The 14,191-nt window shown below is 38.7% G+C and overlaps 1 protein-coding gene across 3 annotated transcripts in view; it reads left to right on the top strand.

Moving 5' to 3' along the window:
• The window catches only part of fbn2b (fibrillin 2b), an 80,635-nt gene that overhangs the window by 13,764 nt on the left and 52,680 nt on the right, over nucleotides 1–14,191 (top strand). For all 3 annotated transcript variants that reach the window (XM_058760000.1, XM_058760001.1, XM_058760002.1), the window contains 3 exons: nucleotides 318–413; nucleotides 6,927–7,124; nucleotides 10,160–10,285. In XM_058760000.1, the coding sequence (XP_058615983.1) occupies nucleotides 318–413; nucleotides 6,927–7,124; nucleotides 10,160–10,285 (420 nt within the window). The remainder of the gene's footprint in view (nucleotides 1–317; nucleotides 414–6,926; nucleotides 7,125–10,159; nucleotides 10,286–14,191) is intronic.

Here is a 14,191-nt window from a genome sequence, read left to right on the forward strand (position 1 = left end):
CCTGTCCAGACACAGACAACAATAGATGATTTCACAAGAGATTAGCTTACAGACACAAATGATTTCAGATTGCATTCAAACCCAACTATATATTTATCTAAATATTTTATTTTATGTCTTGTCTTTTTTATTTTACATTTTTTAGTATTTTATTTCTTATTCACTTATCTTAAGACCTTTTAATGAAAATCAAGAACTTTCCAAACATTCCAAAGAATATAGCAACTCAAGAACTCTATATGTATTTTTTTTTCTAATTGTAGGATAAAATTTAATAAAACATTCTTTAATTTCACCAATTTTGATACTTTCTGTAGCTGTGTGTGAGAGCGGATGTCAAAATGGTGGGCGTTGTATTGGACCCAACAGATGTGCCTGTGTCTACGGTTTTACTGGGCCGCAGTGCGAGAGAGGTAAGCCATCGCTATGCTTCCAAAGTTCATATTTTCTCAAGTCTTAATTGTGTTGACGTCTGTGAAGATGTGTGGTTTGTTTACCGTCTCAGGCCTGCTTCAAGAATGTGGTAACACTGTGTCAATGTGACCCAGAAACGCTCCGAGGGTAATTTACAGTACTTTTATTTTTGAGGCGGTGTGCTTCCCCCTTCATTGTAGCCGGTGTGAAATTAATGCTACAGTTTACATTGTGGCCACGTCTCTCAGAGCAGGAACAATGAGGTAATCTGGGGCGAAAAAAAAGGACGAAAGCCTCCCTTCACGTGTGCACGAGACGTTCTATCAGAGGTGAAATCCTTGGCTGGAGTTATGAGAAAATGACAGACTGAAAGGACCGTAAAGGCAGTTCCCATCAGGCTTTGTGGATTGTGGGAGAGAAGCGCCCCAGGCCCATTAGACCGAATACCTAAGCCCTTTTTCGGTACCCCACCCTACTGCGTCTGGTTCTCTGTTTGACCCCACCCCTTCACGAAGCCCCTTGTGCAATCGTAGGCCGGTTCCCTTTGAAAACCCAACACAGGGAGGTGGAAAAGTTTGGGAGACATCTGGCAGTAGATAAAGTAGGGTGGAAATGACAAGGGAACATTTCTGTGGAGACTTTTCTGACAAGAAGGGGGGGGGGAGGTGTTCTCCAAGAAATGGAGACCCCAGCTGTGTATACACAGTCAGGCCTGAACTAGTACAAACAATCTCTTCACACGGAGAGTGCCGTCCACGGGACACCTTCTTCCTTTCTGGGCCACCCGACCAGATCCATTCAGTCCAGACTCTCGTCTCCGAAACTCCCCAGACTCACCCTCAAGGTCCTTGCTTGTAGGTTGTAAAAACGTCAATCTAAACAATTAGTCATTTCACAGAGCAGAGATAGGCGTGCCTGAGCCAGGCTAAATAAAGAGTCTGTTTATCATCAAGCGACTGGATTTCACACAGTTGATGAATTTCCAAAAGATGATGCCGGCCTGATGTCAGTCTCTCTATTTGGTTCTTCCAAAAAAAGCCAGCACCAGTCTTTTCACGATCCAGTTTCTTTGCTACTTCCTCTTTCTTGGAAGACGAAGCACAATAGTTGGCTTTTTCAGAAAGTCAGTCGTCTGCAGAAGAATTCAGCAAACATAATGCAAGCTCAGCTGTGAGTCGGCACGGTTAATAGAGGGAGTTAAGCGAGTTAACGGTAAGAATGGTGTTAGGCCCATCTAATTCGTTTTCCGTTTAGCCACGTGTGCTCTGCGTTATCGCTTTCCGTGTCCCGCACCAAAGAAAGCTATGCATAATATTCATTCGCAGTCGAGGGCTGACTTTGCTCAGGGTCATGGGTCACTAGTCCATTTTAGTTTGATCAATTACCACCGTTTTGGCACAGATGCCATTGTTTTTTTTTTTCATGCATTCTAGAGAAAAAGGGTTTTCCGAGCAATGAAACGTGACTAATCCTCCTGTAACCACAAGAGAATGAATGAAAACAAAAACAGTGTCACTAGACTGACTCATTTGGGAGTCATAAAACTTTTGTAACCTTGGCTGTCGGATGTGTACAACAGAGAAGATGCGAAGAGGTTGCCTGTCTTATTTAGCTGTACTGTAAATCACAGAGCAGTAAAAGAGTTTGTTGGTCCATCCGAAAAACTTCAAAGTCTTTCACAGGAAGGCCTGACCGTCTAATGTTTCCTTTCTACCCCCCTTATTTTCTTCAGGCCTACGTGAATGAACTTCTGCTTCTTCCCAAGTGAAAACACATTTCTTATCTTGGTGTGTACTCGGATTAAACCGAAATAGGTCACAACAAAGTGAGTGACTATTCCCAGTCGTTGACTCTTAAGCACGTTTTTGGCTGCGCTTGAGGTTTCCACCTGCAGTTGGTCCCCACGGCTTAACGTTCCAGACTAGATTAACTTCCCTCTGGCTGATTTTTCATTTCTTAGAGGGTCTTTCATGACAGTCTACTCCCTTTCAGTCCATTAGCACTGAGGATGATAAAAACAGGCCAAGCCGCTGGAGTGTGAAGAAAGCTGGAATTCCTCCTGCCAAATCACGCTGCCGCTCAATCTTTGGACAAGTGTGAATGCCACATATCAGCGACCTTCTGAGGCATCGTTTTTCCCCATCTTGCCCCATGATTCATGATAATGTACGCTGCTCAATAGTTGGCAGACGTCACTGGCAGGGAAACACTGTGGTGACTAAACGGAAAGTAGAGGTGAGTGAGCGTTTGGCAGGATAGGGTGTAGGTGAATGGTTTTGATCTGACAAGCCACTCGAACAGTAATCAAGGCGAAATTACTTCCGAATGTTGTCTGCATCACAGACACATCCCCCCCTTCTCCAGAATATGAGTCTGCTTGCTTCTGGGAAGCAAGGTCTGCTCATTGCCGCCAAGTTTGCCAACTTGACTTTGAGGTTAACCGGTCTCCCTTATGCCTTGCAGATCTGTTTACTACGAGACTGCAATCTTGTGTATTAAAGTGTTCAAAGGAGTCCAGTCTTTAGCGTGGACCTACCGTGTTACGCTGCATTTCTTCTTCTGGCCGTGTGCGCATACAAATGGTTCTGTGCAGAAATTGGCAGGTTCGAACAACGTGACGGCTTCCGAATGATGTTGGCAGGAGCCTTTAGACTCCCGGGCTCCAGTTTCATTGTAGATCAAAGGGTTGTTAGACAAACCTGAGCAGCTTCAAGGATGTTCTTATGGCAGACATTTCTCAGTACCTTCTATATTACTATCCTTCACTGCAAAGCAACTTGTGATGTCCATGTAGTCCTCTGTGTAGGTATTGTACAACTACTTACATGTCCAAAAAAAGTAGACCAGGGGTCTGCAAACTTGGTCCTGTAGGGCTGGTGTCCTGCAGAGTTTAGCTCCAACTTGCTTCAACACACCTGCCTGGAAGTTCTAGCATGCCTAGTAAGACCTTGATGAGCTGCTTCCGGTCTGTTTAATTAGGGTTGGAGCTAAACTCTGCAGGACACCGGCCCTCCAGGACCGAGTTCGGATACCCCTGTAGTAGACCCTTCGACAAGTCAGACTTTATGTAAATGACTCACTACTCGTTCACCAACTAGTGGAGTGGCACTCTAGGGTTGGGTATCATTTTAATTTGATCAATTCCGATTCTGCTTATCGATTCTGATTGTTTTCGATTCCCAGTTTCGATTCCAATGTGATTAAATCAAATATGCAAAATAGAGCTGCATGATTCTGGATAAATTGAGTTTTTTTTTGTTTGTTGTTGTTGTTGTTGTCGTTGTTTAAAATGGAGATCGTGGTTCTCTCACGATTCTGAAGGAAAAACATTAGACAACTAAACAAAATCACATGTAATTTACGAATGAATGATTCAATGACTAACTGGAGATTTACTTGTTTCGTTTCATTACTGGATGAATCAGCATTTTGAACGAATCTCTTGAATGATTCAAAGACAAATACATTTTAACAGCCCATTTTCGCTACCTACTGGCATAACAAAGTAATCAATAAATCTTTATTTAAAGTGTTAAAAACTTCTAAAAGGTGATTTACTCTTATTTCAAATCACTACTGTGCACATTTAGTCCCGAACTATAAACTTTTATCCCAGTACTTCTGTGATTATTAATTGAAAATTAGTAACACAGAAATAATTATACAGTGTGTGGTTGAAAATACTGTGAAGCTATTTCATACCTATACATGACAGCTGCTTTCTTCAGGTCAGCAGCAGCACGAATGCAGATTTAAGTGTTCAAATCACACTGGCATGAGCGCACGCTGCACGGACGAACCAAGCGATCACAACGTTGTGATCGCACACGTCGCAAGGTTGAGGAATGGAACGGATAAATCGTTGTAATTTAGGAATAGAATCACGTTGGTGTTTGTATCGTGTTCGTGATCTTTATTGATCTGTTAAATTAAAGTGCTTTGTCATGTTGGTGGTGACACAACATGTTTAGCAACATGTTTAGCTTATCACAAATATTATACTTAGCTTTTTTGGCTTCTGATCACAAGTGTTGCCAAACTTTGGAGCGCTTGAGCAAGGTCCTGGCAGATCGCCAGGTTGGGTCCTCACAGATGAAAGAAAAAAGTGCATATAGGGATCGATAGGAAGAATCAAAATTTTTATTTTACAGCAAATATCCAATTATGTATCCGATTCTGGAACTGGAATTGTTCGATTCCCAACCCTCAAAGTAGAGGCTGCAAGGTTGTTTTTGCTTATAGACACTATTTTTTTGTACTGAATTTGTTTGCTCCCAACATGGGAAATGACCAAATCCATAAATCAAGAAAATCTTGACTTGATAGATATGCCCCAGAAGGCTTTACCCATATGAATATCATCACTCACAGTAAGAGTCAAAGCAGCAATATAGAGAGGCTGATGAATTGGAATACTGGATATGCACGGACACATCTGGGCCTTAGCTTGTCCCACTGTAGTCCTGACCAGGCACAATTAATCAATCCCAGATGTGCATAGGATGCTCACAGTGGGTCGCCTCAACTTGGAGAGGACCTGCATTCCTGGACTCAAATCGTCCAGGAAGAACGGTCAGGTCAGGGGAGCGCATGAGGGACGAGGAAAAGGGACAGCAAGGGGATTTGAAGGCACGTGAAGGGGAAATCTTCATAGTCCTTCCTTTTTTGTCTTCTCCTCTTGACCTACTTTCTTAGTGCCATTTCCCTCCCTCTTGGGTATGGACATATGATTTAGCTTTTGTTTCGCATGCAATATTATGAAGGATATGGAAAGATTTGTTCATTTCTTTAAGGAACGACCAGGGTCAGGATCTCATTCATATCCCGCCAGAGTAAACCGGCTCTCACAGTATACCCCAAACAAATGCAGGATCTCGTTCAATTATGTTTTCAAAACAACACTAGCAAAGACTTGGAAGATGCAGTACCGCACAGACGGGCATTTGTTTGAGTTCTTTTAAACAGAAATGACTGTATCCTGAAATGGTCAGTTTATTTCAGTGTCAAATTGGTTTGTTTGATGCTCAAAACATCGTTAATGTGATTACTGTAAGTCGTCTCAATTGGCAACCAGCACAAAGGAAGTCACTTGGCCAAATCTCCAACAGTCAAAACAGTGCTAGTACCACTATCCCACATTTCTGCCTCAGCCAAAAACAAGATGGTTTGTCATGGAAATTACCATTATTGATGCAACCCAGCAATTTTTTAGCGATTATCTGGTTATCCTATTAGAAGACCGTGAAAGAGAATCTCTGTCAGAGCATTCCCAGACCGACCTCCAGCATGGGAATGATTGGGAAACAGCTGCGTGATGGAGAAGATGCATCTGCTTATTTCTTTATCCATGAATGTGATTTCTTGTGGTCGTAATTTCTTGGTTGCGTGTCAATGTTTGTTAGCACTTTTCTTGTCATATCACAGAATGGTTTTGTCAGCTCATATAGGCTTGGTGGTCTTGGCTGGTTTATCCTAGTATAGCAATTGGCCAGACTAACCTGACCAGTGAAAACCAGCACACCACCTTAGGCCAGTTTAAGCTGTTTTTATGGTTTTGAGATGGTATTGTACCCTATGAAAGGCTTTTTCACTATTGTAGCCAGAGCTGGGTAGTAACTGATTACATGTTATCTGGATTACGTAATCAGAGTCCAAAAATTAAATACTTGCAATTAGATTAAATTACATTTAAAAATACTCGTTATCAGACTACAGTTATTTTTTTATCCATTTTTATTTGAATTATCACTCAGTAGGTTACTTAACCATTTATTTGTGTCTCGTTGGAAGGCTTTTGTTTTTCAAACACATTAAAATGCACAAATTCACATTATTTCTTATTTACATGTAATGCAGGGATTCCCAATTTTTTTTTTGTTTGTTCTTTTTTTTTTTTGTCATCTGAACCGCTTTCACACAATATGTTTACTTGAAGTACCACTGAGTTTCAAAACTAAATATTTTAAGTATCCCATTTGCATGTTCACGGTTCTCTGATATTGGTTAATGGTCACATGACATGCAGTTAAAACAATTGAAACATTTCCATTTTTTAGTAAGTGTTTTATTTTGACTGATGTTATTTTAAAATGATTTAATTTTACATTTATTATGATTTAATTAATTATTAGCTTTTAATTAAACTCACAAACCACCTACAGTTCTTTCACAAACCCCAGTTTGGGAAACCCTGAAGTAATGTAGTATTTAATGCACTTCATGTTGTTAATTACAATTAATTTTTAAATCAATATTGTACAAAAGTATCCTATTTGAATCAATGTGATAAACGAGTTAGGTCAAAAGTAATCCAAAAGTAGTCTGATTATATTACCTAAAATGTGCAATGCAATGGATTACGTTACTAAATACAATTAGATTAATGAAATTTGGAATCCGTAACGGACTACAATTTGTATGTAATCTACCCAGCTCTGGTTGTAGCAATGTCCCAATGTTTTATTCATGTACTTATTGACTTCTGTAACGCTCTTCATCCCTCCCATAATCAGACTACCGGACCGGGCCGTGCTTCACACAAGTCAACAACCAGATGTGCCAAGGTCAGCTGAGCGGCATCGTGTGCACCAAGACGTTGTGTTGCGCCACCATCGGGCGAGCGTGGGGTCACCCATGCGAGATGTGCCCTGCCCAACCCCACCCTTGCCGAAGAGGTTTCATCCCCAACATCCGCACCGGTGCTTGCCAAGGTAAGAATGAGCGTCTGGCGTCTGAGCAAACAGCTCTTTCCTTCTCAGCGTCTGGAGAATTCTTGCCCTAATGACCAGCCTGACGTGGCAGATGACACGAAGAGGCCTATTTAGGGTAAACCATACCACTTCAGTCCCTGTCTAAGTGGACACTTCCCCATTGTGTTTCTTAGTAGAGTCAAATATTTAGATGACTTCCATTGGGAGTATTTTAAATGGGATTACATAATGGATTGTCACATTTATTTGTAATTATGGGCGTACTGTTTGGACTTCTTGCTTGATTTTCAGGGACACAGATGGACATGATTTAATTCTGTTCTCAAGGCCTGTTACACATTAGGTCATGAACATTCAGTAGATGAGGTTACCGTAGCATGATTAACACTGGTTTGGAGAGGCTTTTTTCAGTCAGCTACAATTTTTCGTTTGCAATAGGGGCAAGCAAAACTATTTTGATGGGAATTACGTATTGTTTTGCAGGATCCAGTATATATGTGTCATTACAATCAGTTCTCAGTTCTTTTGCATTGATGCTGTAGATTCTGCAGTGTTTTATGTACCATTTAGATTTAGTTAATGACAATAACCCTGATTCTGCAGCAGCGTAGATGAAAATAACCAGCTCTTACAATCCAGTTGCTTCGCCCTCAGAGATATGTAGTCTATTTTAGAGCCAAAATCGCAAATGCCACCCTGATTTCTCACATCATCTCAAGGACGACCCCTCCCAAACGTCTCTCTTTAACTTAAGATATTCTTTTCCTCCCCTCAATATACAACATAAGAGACAGCTCCAAGTCTGGCCTGGATTTGCCCAAAGACGGAGTGCTTTTGCAAAAGTCTGTCTGGCTAAAGTACAAAGCACACACATGTGCACATTTGGGCGGGAGGATTTGCGTACCGTGCAGCGAGCTTTCCAGAGTCTTTTTCTGTTTGACGGCATTTAATGGAAGAAGTTATTTTCGGTCTATATTAGTAGACAGAACCAATGATTTTGTGCTTATTGGATACAGGTTGAAGGTCTGCGGATGTGCGTATCAACATAAAGAGACAGATAAATGCAGTGCTAGCCTGATATGTTAGTACTGTCCAATCCAGACAATACCGAAGATCTGTAGTTGTGTTATGAAGTCGGAAAATGCCCAGACTGTGAGCTAACAAAAATTATACATGTGTTTAACCCTCTCATAGATATAAAGTGACCTACGAGAGATCCTTAAACTGAGCGAAACCCATTATGAGTCTCAATTTAAGAGCTTTGGGGCCAGATTTACTAAACAGGGCAAATTAGCGTTAGAGCGCAATTCCTTAAATGTGACCCTGGACCACAAAACCAGTCTTAAATGTCAATTTTTCGAAATTGAGATTTATACAACATCTGAAAGCTGAATAAATAAGCTTTCCATTGATGTATGGTTTGTTAGGACAATATTTGGCTGAGATACAACTATTTGAAAATCTGGAATCTGAGGGTGCAAAAAAATCTGAATATTGAGAAAATCGCCTTTAAAGTTGTCCAAATGAAGTTCTTAGCAATGCATATTACTAATCAAAAATTAAGTTTTTATACATTTACGGTAAGAAATTTACCATTATCCTAATGATTTTTGGCATAAAAGAAAAATTTATAATTTTGACCCAAACAATGTATTTTTGGCTATTGCTACAAATATACCCCAGCGACTTAAGACTGGTTTTGTGGTCCAGGGTCACAAATGCGCCGACGTTAGGGGAAATTTCTGCAAGTGATTTACTGACAATGCGCACTTTAAAGATCACAGACGCAACATCTCGTTCCCATAATGACCAGCACAATCTACCAAGAGCTGCGCAAATTACCGCCTGTTTTAAGACATGCTTTTTTGGGGCGTTAAATAATGGCGCAAATACCATTAAATTGACGAGCGCAAATGTTAGTAAATAACGTTGCGTGATTCATTTTAAAGCCCGGTACACACCAAACCGACGGTCGGCCATCGGGCAGTTTTTGTCCGTCGGCCGACTAAGTTTTGAGGCTTGGTGTGTCAGGACAACTTTGGACCCAGATGCTGCCGACGTGAGCCAACCCCGCAGTCTGCTTTCGTCGCCACTAGTCCGTCAGCGTTGGCTTGGTGTGTACCGGGCTTAATACTGTCCTCCCATAAATTTTGCGTCTGAAAGGGAAACTCCTACAAATGCATATTAAATATACTGTCCACGCCTTTTCAGCACTAATTCTTCACTGCACATCTTTAGTAAATCCTGACAGTACCGTTTTAACGCCAAAAGACGGTTTGCGCTGGCGCAAGCTGTTAGTAAATCTGGCCCTTAGATGCTGTTGTTGCAGTAGTAGTTAGTATTTCCTTACCGAACAAAGCTCAGATTGTACCAGGATTGTGCCCTTACGGAAAATTCAGTGCTTTGTTTGCTACATAAAAAGATGCCCGAAACCTGGAAATTAAACTAATGTTTGTTGAATTTGAAATAAAAGGTCTTGCTGTCGCTACAGTCGTGTTGGTTGACCTGAAAAGAAAAACATAGGTTATGTTTAGAATTAAATACTTTTTAGTACATGAAATAGTATGCAACATAAACACTGCTCTAGATATACACAACACTGTTGCCACTACATTATATATATTATATCCATTATATATACTAATTTCTGTGTTAATCAATTGTAAATTCTGTCCTTATTTAAACGGCATCATTTAAATAGTTTAACATGAACGATTTAAACAATTAAAAAAAAAAAAAAGTCTCACTGTTTTACTAAGGCGCCTCATTTTTGCAGTCAGATCAAATAATATGAAATGATAGAGCTTAAAACTTGGTTGATATTGCTTCCAGGTTGTAAAAATTGAATTAAAATTTAATTTTGAATTAAATTGGATGTGTTTATTGGTAGCGAGTTGAGTGCAACATGCTTTGGTTGTTTACTGCATTTTTGCAAAAGTACTGTTTACGGTTTAAAAAACAAATAACTCATTAAACCATTTGGTGAAGTTGTGTTCAAACTGTGTTTGCTTACTTTCTTTTCTTCATTTTATTAGACGTGGACGAGTGTCAGGCCGTCCCAGGACTGTGTGCTGGAGGAAACTGCATTAACACAGTGGGCTCCTATGAGTGCAAATGTCCCGCGGGTCACCGGCAAAGTGAGACCAACCAGAAGTGTGAAGGTACATCACTTACTGCACAAAGTCCAAACCACACAAGCTGCCAGAAAACAGCACGAGAATGATCTCAGTCCTATTCGTAACTCGTAACTGGAAAAAAAAGTTGAGTCACACACTTGGCGTCTTCTTCGACACTGTAAGCTTTTGTATGAGTTTTTGATATGCATGAAATGTTGACGTCAGATCTGAGAATCCAGTGAGAATTGCCTGGAATCGGCCTACATGATGGTTTATGCTGGTTTCTGGTTTAGCTGGTTGACTGTTTTCCCCTTTGGGTCCGTCTTTAACATTAGACAGTGCTGTTTGGGTGGAATTTAAACAATGCCGAGTGAAAACAAACAGGCGTTTTGTAAAGCGGGGGTCTGCGGTTCTTGGATCCAAGTCTGACCTTTAGGAGGATTGAGATAAAACTTAAATAGAGAGATAAAGAGAGAGAGATAGTGGATCACAGCTATTATATACCAGATGGGTGAGGTTATTTCTTATCTACCACAGTATTATGTTTCAATTTAGTGTGCTGTTTTGGCATTACAATACTGGCGCAAAGTGCAAGTGAATTAACAATAGTACAAATGGAGAAAATGGGCAGTATTAACAAATAAAGTAAAACAATAGGTGTAAAAATAAGAATTTTGAATAAATGTGTTCTTGAAAATACAGTACAACTGAACAATTGTAAATAAAAGTAAATAAATTAAATGTTTCTCAAGTAAAGTATTTCTTCATATAAATATTTCTTAGGTAAAAGTATATAATTTTATGGTATTAAAATGAATTAATGAACAGAAAAAAATATTTTAGATATTTTCGGTGTAATTTTATTTTTTATAAATATTATGTGCTTGTCATTTTATTTATCTATTTATTTATTTTTTTACTTCTATTTGAATTCCATATTTATTCTATATATTTTAATATACAAGTCTATATATTTTAACACTATGTTCCTACTTTAATTATATTTACTAGTTTTCTTAATTAGCGCCTCAACTTATTTTATTTCAGTTAATAACCAAGGCAGCATTTCTAATTTAAGTAAAATTTTCATCTAATATATTTATCATTTTATTTCAGCTAAAATAAAATTTATTCATTCTTTTTATTTTATTTTTTTATTTCATTTCATTTAATCTATTATGTAATTTTATTTTACACTTGCGCTATTTATAAAATGTATTAAAAATTATATTTTATTTTACACTGCAATTTCATTAAAATGGGTTTTATAAATGTCAGCATTGATTACAGCTTGCATTTTGCTTTTTCAGGCAGTCTTTTAATGAAAAGAGTCCTACCTGAAGTAAATGACATTACTCCAAGGTTGTTTTTATCATGGCTCCATTAACTTGATGCAGGCTTGATTTATGCTTCATTCAAGAATCTACTTTGCCTCAGATGTTTGTCATAAAATTCCTGAGTAGGAATACTAACAGGCACAAATGAGTTGTTGATATACAGAAAGAGCACAGCGCTGTAAAAATTCAGACACACGTTTATTTTCTCATAGATGCCTCTGGGAAGCAAGAAACTTAAGCAAAATTGAAAACGCTTACTCCCGACTTAATCCTGTTGGTGTCTCGGAGAAACAACTGAGGTCTCATTTGTGACTTTTCTTTCCTGCAAGTTTCTACATTTTCACTTCTCGTTCAAAACTGTAAGTAAAGAGTTAAGAATGTAAACCATTAGGATTCGACATACTTCCAGTAAGCCATACAGAGGGAATCCCAACCCTTGACGTTATTAGTTAACTCAGAATCACATTTTGACCCTGAATGACAAGGTCATGACTAAAATGAAGGTTTGGAGAAGAAGCAGACCTCTGTCTGCAGGCTACACCCAAGCAGCCTTTTTCCTCGAGCAAGCGAGAGAGAAACGTCTGTAAATGAGATCCTCGGGTGATCACTTAAACACCCTGAACTATGAGTCTGAATGGCTGGAGTTCGCTGGAAAAGTGCTGCTCTGTTTTCTTTGAAGCCGCGTGGATGGTGGAAAAAACCCCCCAGGTGGTAGTTCTGTGGGGCGAGGAGGGGCGCTTAATTACAAGACAACGGTGTGGTGGAAAAAGTCTTGCCCCGGGCGAGGAGGTACAGCATGAGGTGTACCTCGCACTGCTTACGGGGCACTTTCTCGAGAGGTGGTCAGGAGACTCACAGAAGCCAGGAGCTCATTTCAGAGAAAGTCGCTCTAATTTAGCATTTAAAGCATTTATTTAACATATAAAGATTCCTGCTGGACTTTGGGTTTAGCAGAACTTCTTATATTTAGTGATTTAGGGTTCCTGATTTGTCATGAGTTCCTGAGATGAGAAGACATGCTTCTTTGGAGATTTTTAACATTGTTTTTAACATTAAGAAAACTTCTTGCAACTTCTTGCAATGTCATAGAAGAACCTTTCTAAGTTCTTAAGTCATAGAAGAACCTTTTTGTGATATCATAAGAATCTAAAGTTCATTATAGGAACTTAAGGTTCTTATAGATGTGATAGACATTGTAAGTTATTATAAAAACCTGTTTAAGTTCGATGCCATTGAATAAAACTTCAAAAAGTTCTTATAATGCCATTAAACTTTGTTGTATGATATTATTTTAAAAAAAAATAATTTATGACTTAAGGGTCATAATTTACTTATTTTATGACTTAAAGGGTCTTCTAAGGTTTTGCCATGTCATAGAAACCTTTTTACGTTCTTATATCATAAAATTGTTCTTTTAAACAGGTTTGTCTGAGTTCTAATGATGCCATTAAGGAACCTTTTTAAGTGCTTAAAATTTCCACTTAAAATTCTAGTTCTTATAACATCATAAAAGGTTCTCCTGTGAATTAAGGAGTTATAAAGGTTCTTCCAAGTTCTTGCAATGCCATAGAAAAACCTTACGAAAAACCTAAAAATTTTAATGGAATTAGAAGAACTTAAAAAGGTTCTTCAAGGACATCATAAAATCTAAAAAGAAATGTATGATATAAGTTCTTTAATGGTGTTATAAGAATTTAAAACGGTTCTTCTGTGAAAGAAGAAGCTATTTAAGTTCTTCAGACATGAGAACCTTTTTGTGATTTCTTAAAAGGTTCTTTAATGGCTTTATAAGAAATTAAAAAGGTTCTGCAAGAACTTTATGATATAAGAAATTGAAGTACTTTAATGGCGTTACAAGAACTTTAAAAGGTTCTGTGATATTATAAGAACTTAAGGTCCTTGCACACTATGCTTATGCGTTTTTTGTTTGTTTGTTTTTTTCGTATTCGTCATCCTTTCCTATCAAAATTCTTGCTACGGATATGAAAACGCAGAAAATCGAACCTGATCTGATTTTTTATTTTATTTTTTTTTTTTTCTGATTTTATAGTGTGTAAGCGTGATTGACACAGTGTGAGGTAGTATTTATTTTTTAACGTGTGAAAATTGCGGACGAGAATTTCGGACTCAGTCTGCAATATCCTTTAGAAGAACCTTTTTAAGTTATTATGTCTCAGAAGAACCTTTTTATGACATTGCATTGAAAATAGTTCTTATACTGCAATTTAAGAGCTTGGAATGTTCTCATTATTTAGAACCGTTATCTTATTTTTTTTTAAATTTTAGTCCGTTACTTTTTGCAAGTCAAAAAGCCCAAATAATGGAGACAGTTTCATAAACATTGCTTTTTCCTGTTTCTCTTTAAATACAGAGCTTGACTAAACAACCATTTGATCAGAGAAACAACTGCATCTGCAATGCAAAAACCCAAAGAAGTGTTCTCCTCCTAACATATGAGGATGCAAACACACACTCCAGCAGTCATTTGTCATTCCACCCTGAGTAAAGTCTAGTCCTGCTTTTGGGGCTCCGCTGACGAGCGGTTTGTTTTGCAGAGGTTTTTATGACTTCAGCAGGGCCGTTTTCAGCTGCTGTGGGACACCATGACTCCCGG

This window comes from Onychostoma macrolepis, chromosome 22 (assembly GCF_012432095.1).
Source record: "Onychostoma macrolepis isolate SWU-2019 chromosome 22, ASM1243209v1, whole genome shotgun sequence".
NCBI classification, from domain to species: Eukaryota; Metazoa; Chordata; class Actinopteri; order Cypriniformes; family Cyprinidae; genus Onychostoma; species Onychostoma macrolepis.